We start from the raw sequence: 7581 nt of genomic DNA, 5'->3' as shown, positions 1-7581 counted from the left end.
ATTTCGTAATGTGGGCTAAATTACATTCACCGCAAATTACCTCCTTTGTTATATAGGATCCATTACAGATATCATTTGTGGCCGACCTCAGGTAGAAATATCTAATCCTATCCGGGGTGATTGCAGATGTCCATGGGCGGTAGTAGCCACTTACCATCAGGTGGACTGCATGCTCGTCTGCTACTCCTATGTTATAAAAATCTATGAAGGGCAGTAACTGTTAATTAATCCAATCAGTGAACAAAAAGAAGAAAAGTAAACCAAATGTAGTTATTTTAACATAATTGAATATTTCAATTTCATCTCTGGTGTAACTACAAATATTGCCGTAAAATAAAAAAACCGAAGTAATTCAAAATTTTTATTTCCTATTTTCTACTTACACTACATTTGTATTTCCTCTGCATATCATTGATGTGTCATACAACATACATAACCTAAATATCCTGCAATACATCGTACAATAAAAATAATACTCATTAATTTACTAATAAAATAACCATATATTTCACTACTGTTACAGTTTATTCAATAGTAAGAAATAGCAAATAGTTTATAGGAAATCTACAGTTTTAACATAAAATAATAACCATACGATCGCTCCTATGGTAGGTCCAAAAATATATGATAGTTCTACTACAAAGTATAAAACATACCTACGTTTCTTATATGGTACATGTGTCATACTTATATCCGATATCGTTCTCAAACTCCAAAATCATGAAAACCAGATACATATTGAGAAGGAGTTATAATATAAGCAAAATGATTATATTATTATAGTGTTAATAATTAATATCTATTGTACATTACTTAATTTCAAATACACATGAGATTAAATAATTATTATTTAATATCACTTTAGTTTGTTTATAAGAATCATAGTCATATTAGGATTATAGTTTACCATTTTGCGTGAGTAGTCAGTGTTCACTAGCGGTCTAAAGACATCCTCATACTGCGTTAAAACTTGCGGCAGGTTACACATCGCGATACAAAGTATGTTTCGTTTTAAGATCAAACATGGTGGTCAATGATCATTGTATGTGTATACATCACATGTACCTCAATTTAAAAGCCCTAGTGTCGTAAAGACTATAGGTTCCGCTAGAGGTCAGCCTCGCTACATACTCGTACAGAATTCCCACACTGCTTAAATCGACCAATAACAAGAAAGAACAAACACTCCTAAAGTCTATTCGATAGAGAGTTACAAGAAGTTGGATCGAGTCCGAAGACTTGTTGTCAAACTAGTTGACCACGAGACATGTGCCTGCCCCGTCAACAATCCATTACCCCCTAGGCTATAGAAATGCTTTAAATAATCACATAGTTTCGAAAACGATTACTGATCAACTTAAGGCTTAAACCTATTATCGTCAGATCAAATTTATTCTCCTGCTGTCACGGAATTACATGACTTCCTTCAAGAATCACTGAAAAAACAGTGTAAATTGCATTATTACAAATGTTACAAGCTGAAACCATTGTTTTTATACATTTATATGTACCAAAAAAAACATTATGTAAATTTAAAAATTGACAATTTCCGTGCGTTTCTATACGCATAACTCAAAAAACAGTAGTGATTAATTTTATATTTTTTTTACAAAAAAATTGGATTTATATTTAACAGAGTTTTATATACTTTTTATTCCGAAGATTCCATAGAAACTTTTCTTTGTTTAATCAATTGGCAGTTTATCGTTGCAAAAAATCTTTTAGCTGCCTTGTTTTAGTACATTATTTCAACGCAAGGTGTATCGAAAATATGTTTATGTATTTTTATATTTTATATAGTAAGACGATAGTCGGGGAAAAAAAGTATCTATTTGAATATTTTGTTTTGAATTTTTGTTCTATCGATAATGTATATGAAATTTTCTGTATAATCAGTATGTCGATAATTAAGGCCTTCAATACTTTCAACTTGCATCCTTAAATGTCTGCCACCTTCTACCACGGCACTCAAGAGTTACTGCATAATTATTTCGACGTTAAAATGCAATGTGGATTATTCCACGAATAATATTATATTACCATATAGATCATAATTATCAAACATTTTCTACACTTAAATTTATTTGTCGCAAATGATTCCCAAACACATTTCAATTCTAATTAAGTTAACACTTCAGTCATTCATTCATTCACTTATCAAGTATCGGACGGTGGCCCGTCCAGTGATTCTCAAATGTTGTTCATGTCGAATAGAACTTGGGCAATGGTGCGTGATGCTTCTACGGTACTTAGTGCGATCGATGCCAGGTGGGCCTCGTAGAGACGGAGTTGTCTGTAGGAAACAATAAATACATTATGAGCTTTTACTCTTCGAATTATTAAAAAAATAATCAGGCCAAGCTGCTACTATTACTAGTCGGTACAAACAGACAGACATTGAGATAAAAATAAAAATTAACTTAGCATTGTGTACCAGATATGTCAAGTAGGACAATGCAGTCAGTCTGTAACATCAATTTGAAAATCAATCAAAGTAAAAAATGCGTTCTGCAGGTAATATAGAAAAATGTTGAACATCATTATAATCTATATTATATTTCATGAAATAATTTTTATTTCTTTTATCATATGAAATACTCTATATCTATAAGTTATACATCATATTATACTATATTATGGAATATTCTATATTGAAATTATGCTAGAAATGTAACAAACGTACCGTCGACCAGTATTCGAGTATATGACGATATTCCGCAGTATCAGAGCGGCTGTCAATCGTATGCTCTTTGTCACGGGCCCTTCATTTTCATCCTATACACAAAAACAAATAAATTACACACAATCATAAAACAAAACACATAAAACATTCACAAAAACAAAAACGTGCAAACACAGGACATACAGTAGGCAGAAATCAGACGTAAAATGTATTTATAACTATCAAGCCAAAAAAACACGGAAAACATCAAATATCAACACGAATACTAAGATGCTTCTTCACAAAAAATATTTTTATTTTTCTAACTTTTAACACCTAATTTTTGGCAACCTCATATAATATGATAAACGAGAAAAAACATGAATGCATGAAAAAATATTATCTATTATAATTCTTAGAAGTAATTAAAAAAAATGTTTTATAACGCCGTCTATCGCTCTTATAAAATCTGTTATATTCGTGCATTGCATAAAGATGGTATCTCTTAATAAACATGTCTATTATGGAATAATAATGGAAATAAGTTAATCTGATATATAAAAAACTGCGGAATACTAATAAATATAAACATACATGTACTAAACTAATTACTGTAAGATCACAAAATAGGAAAATATATGTATACAAAAAATAAGGTTCACAGCTACAGAATTTGTAAAATCACACTAAACGCATAGGCAAATAGTATATCATAAAGAATTTATAAGGTAAAAACAACAAACAAAAATAAACTCAACATCACATAAGCAAAGAGGGGCGTTGTCAATGTACACGAAATATTAAATTATACAAGCAATTAATCCGTTCGATAATGTAGCACATTGGTAACAAGTAAAACTTATGAGTGAATATTGAATAAACATTTATTAACCCATTTTATATGTGTAGAGAATATAAATATTAATCACCTATATAAAATTCGTTTCTAGTAAGTGTAATGTGTTATTACTCAACTATGTTAAGAATATATCAATTGACGGGTTTTATTATCTATCTCTATCAGAAACACATATTTTTTACGTGTTATATATTGGCCTTAACGCACGTAGTTAGGCATTCGCCTTCAACAAAATTACTAGAAAGACATCCGATCCTGCACTGCCACCGTGCCGTGGGAACGCTGACTCCGTACCACCGCTCCGTTTCCATCACATAGTCCCGAACGTGGGAATTCACTCTGGGCGCTAACAATGCCCCAGCAAGTCACTTAGGATAGTTAGTTATAATTAGGTATAGGTTAGATTTAATCCAAAACTTGTAATATTCAGTTTTGATTAAATACATTTATATAAGTAATTCGGTCTTTCTGTATCCTGGCTGCTGCATTCCGACGCAAAACATAACTTACGTACATTTCTTTTGAACGTGCAAACAAAGAATTCATTGCCAACTTCAAAAAGTAGAATTTAAATTTCGTAAAACCTCATTTCGCGTGTAAAAAAAAGCAAAAATTTTTTTTTTTCATAATGACATCTATCCAATTGCAAAAAATAATAATTTAGCCTGAAAATTTTTAGCCATATTTTGGAAATATATAATACCAATCACCAATGTGCTATTACCGAACGGGTATTTAAACTAATTTTCTTAAAAACACATACAATGTTTAAAGTCTAATGTAAATGTTAATTAATTACAAAACATTTGCAATGGACAAATAACACCAAGTGGACTGCTAGCCCGTCGGCAACATAAAACGACAAATCAAACGGTATTTATTCAAAAATGATTAAATTCTCAAATATCAACAACACTCTACCACCAAGAAAAGAAAACAAGAAACATCTGGGATCATCCATAAATTATCTAAATCTTAAACATTCAAGTTTTACAATAAAATCGATCATACTACTTAATTACAAAAGCCAATGTTTTATTTAATGAACCAATGTTTTATTTCATGAGAAATGTGATATAATTTATGGATGTCTCGTTGATTGATAAATAGAAGCATCTAGAGTTGGGCCAGACAACCTGCGTTTTGAAACTAAATTTGAAGGATCCGTAAATATAATAATAATAAGTATAAGGAGGATAATAGTTAGATTCCAGATCCGAGGATACTAAAACTGTTTCTTTTTATTGTTTTATATTCGAATGATTTTTTGATATATAAAATATACGAAGAGACGTGTACGTTTCTATAGTTTGTATTATAAAGTTTTGTACCTGCCATGCCATTAACGCGAACATTTCGGTTTCATAAACCAAAATAAATAGAGATTTACTAACGTAATCCTTTAATACATGTAAAACTTTCGGATCTATCAGATTTTTTGGATCAATTGGATATTTCGAATGCATCGGATCATTCGCATCTATCATTTTAAAAATTTCAAATGTATCAGGTCATTCGTATTTATCGGATCATTTGGATACTTCAAATGTATCGGATCATTCGTATCTATCGAATCACTTGAACATTTCGAATGAATCGGATCATTTAGATATTTCAAATATATTTGATCATTCGTATTCATTGGATCATTTGGATATTTTAAATGTATCTGATCATTCGTAACAGGTGGATGTGGATTATTTTGATATTTCGATTTTTGGGCTCCTTGGAATCTATCGAATCATTCTGTTATTTCGGATCATTGTAATCTACCGAATAGTTAGCATCTTTCGGATCACGATCATTTCGGATTCGTATCAATCGGATCATGGAATCTAATAAATCTATTATTTCGTATAATTCGTATCTATCGGATCACTATCACATCGGATCCGTATCTATCGGACCAGTACCGCAGGCGGTCCCGCCCGCAGCAGAGTGGTGTTTACATAGCAGAGCGCGGGGCGCGGCGCGTCGCTGGGCGCGGCGTCCGCGCGGCCGCCGTCGCCGCGGTGCTGCGCAAACACACGTTAGTGCTCACCTACCGTAACCGACTCACCGCCGTATACGATTTGTATTATATAGGTATTATGTGTAACCGCGGTCGGAAACAGTAGTGGAATGTTTGATTTTGTGCTGATTTTTGAAGTTACACTTCTTTTAACTAGAAAAACAGGTCTTTGCATTTTAGGGTCGGTCGTAGGTACGAACCGATGTAAACATGCTGTGTTTGTACTATTTACTTTCAGTAGCCGAAAGTCGAAATCTCGTATGCCGAGTTTAAATAAGTTTGAACGCCTATAAGATTTTATTAAATGCGCCACAGAAGTATTTCTTCATACCCACGTACATAAGTAGAATCAGGCTTCAAGTTACCTCTACCTACGCTTACCTCTAGGATAGTACTACTATTATACTAAAAAATAACATATTTTATACAATAAATTATGTCGCCTTTAAATAAATTGAACGCCACTACTGCTTCCGAGCGGTGATTTTATATTCGCAATAATAAATATACTTTAATTTATTTTACTTGGTAAGCAATTATACATAATTATCCAATAATATATTTTTATATCTTTTCACAAATATTACCAAGAAAATATTAATAAGATAAATAATATCAAATATTGATTTAGCGTAAATTTAAACACGTAAATTCTAAACCATAGTAACAGTATGATATGAGGATATAATAACGAAGTATAGACATATAGCAACTTCGCTATCCACCTGATGGTAAGTGGCAAACTGCCGTTACCATCCAAAGCTAGTCAGAACACATTTAAACATTTTACACTAAAAATTAAGTTCAAACGCCTAGTGTACCCATACGTACATCATACACGCACAAATGCGCACGTTTAACATAATATCGACGGGTCCTACGTAAACTGATGCAAGTGTGTTTTCACAACTTTACAGTAAAGCGATTTGAATGTTCTAATGCGTGTAACTTTAACATTATTCAACGTACATAGTTAAAATTTTAAAATGGTATAATTGAACCCTTTTGAAAAAAAAACTGCATTATACGGGTATATGCATCTGGGTCCGGGTTTGATATCCGAACGAGTTCCAGCCAGTATTCTCTGATCTTGGTCTAAATATTTATGACTTTTCATTTGTACGTATACATTCATCATAGACAATCATAGAGTTCGTTTAAGAACGTGAAGATATTAAAGAAGTCTTACCATCAACTCCCTAGGGTTGAACATATCCGTGGCGTGTTTGTTCAGGGCTGCCAACGCCGCGTTGGGCGGGTAGCCCAAGGAAACCGGCTTACCGGCCTCCGGATCCGCTGTTACGTGTCTTCGTGAGTTGAACACCGCTTTTAGCGCCTGAAACACATTGATCAAGATGAAACAAGAATCACATGATTTACACGTTAATAATCAAGTAAGGAAATAAAATAATTTATCTTTTTTAAAGAAAATACTGAGCAGCAGTTATAAAAATGCTAAATTAATTTTGACGAAAGCCACATTAATTTTTAGCTTTATCAATTTATTTCCTGTATAAAACCTGTCCAATGCAGTAGTTCACATCATTTATGCATTGTATAACTTGTATTAACACGCGTGAACAATGCTTGTCAGTGATGTAGTGGAGTAACACGAAAGTCTTCCTCGGCAGTCGGTCGCAGTCCAACTACATCCATGGGATCTCCATTGCCTAGTGGTAGAGGACCACTAGCCAATGTACTTAAAATGCCGCGAGATCATTATTTACATGATGTATAACTTGCATAAAACCCACCTGTACAGTACAATGCTTGTCAGTGAGATGATTAAGTAACGCGAACGTCTTCCTCGGCACTCGATCACAGTCTAACCACATACACGGGGCCTCTCCTCCCGCTGTTACAGGGCAATGTGTCCTCGCTGCGTGTGTGAACACCTCTGATGCGTTGGTGAACGACCTAGAATATTATGACAAGAATAAAAATAAATTAAAAAATATACGACCACTGATACTAATTATACTGACTGGTCTGTGGAAAATTAATTTGTTGATCGGTAAGGAAAAAGATCGATTTATATTGACAAAGAAG

General features: G+C 33.1%; 1 protein-coding gene across 1 annotated transcript in view; it reads right to left on the bottom strand.

Annotated features, from left to right (window-relative positions):
* Positions 1-348: 348 nt before the first annotated feature.
* Positions 349-7581, bottom strand: part of Bap170 (Brahma associated protein 170kD) — a 33170-nt gene continuing 25937 nt past the window's right edge. The window contains exons 34-37 of the mRNA XM_073089530.1: positions 7287-7449; positions 6722-6868; positions 2684-2775; positions 349-2293 (exon numbers count right to left, since the gene is read on the bottom strand). Coding sequence (XP_072945631.1) covers positions 2191-2293; positions 2684-2775; positions 6722-6868; positions 7287-7449 — 505 coding nt within the window. The 3' untranslated portion in view covers positions 349-2190. The remainder of the gene's footprint in view (positions 2294-2683; positions 2776-6721; positions 6869-7286; positions 7450-7581) is intronic.

Source organism: Epargyreus clarus, unplaced genomic scaffold (genome assembly GCF_041222505.1).
Source record: "Epargyreus clarus isolate Ecla_fem2 unplaced genomic scaffold, WU_Ecla_fem_2.2 ptg000029l, whole genome shotgun sequence".
NCBI lineage: Eukaryota > Metazoa > Arthropoda > Insecta > Lepidoptera > Hesperiidae > Epargyreus > Epargyreus clarus.
This window is presented reverse-complemented; position numbering and strand designations above follow the sequence as displayed.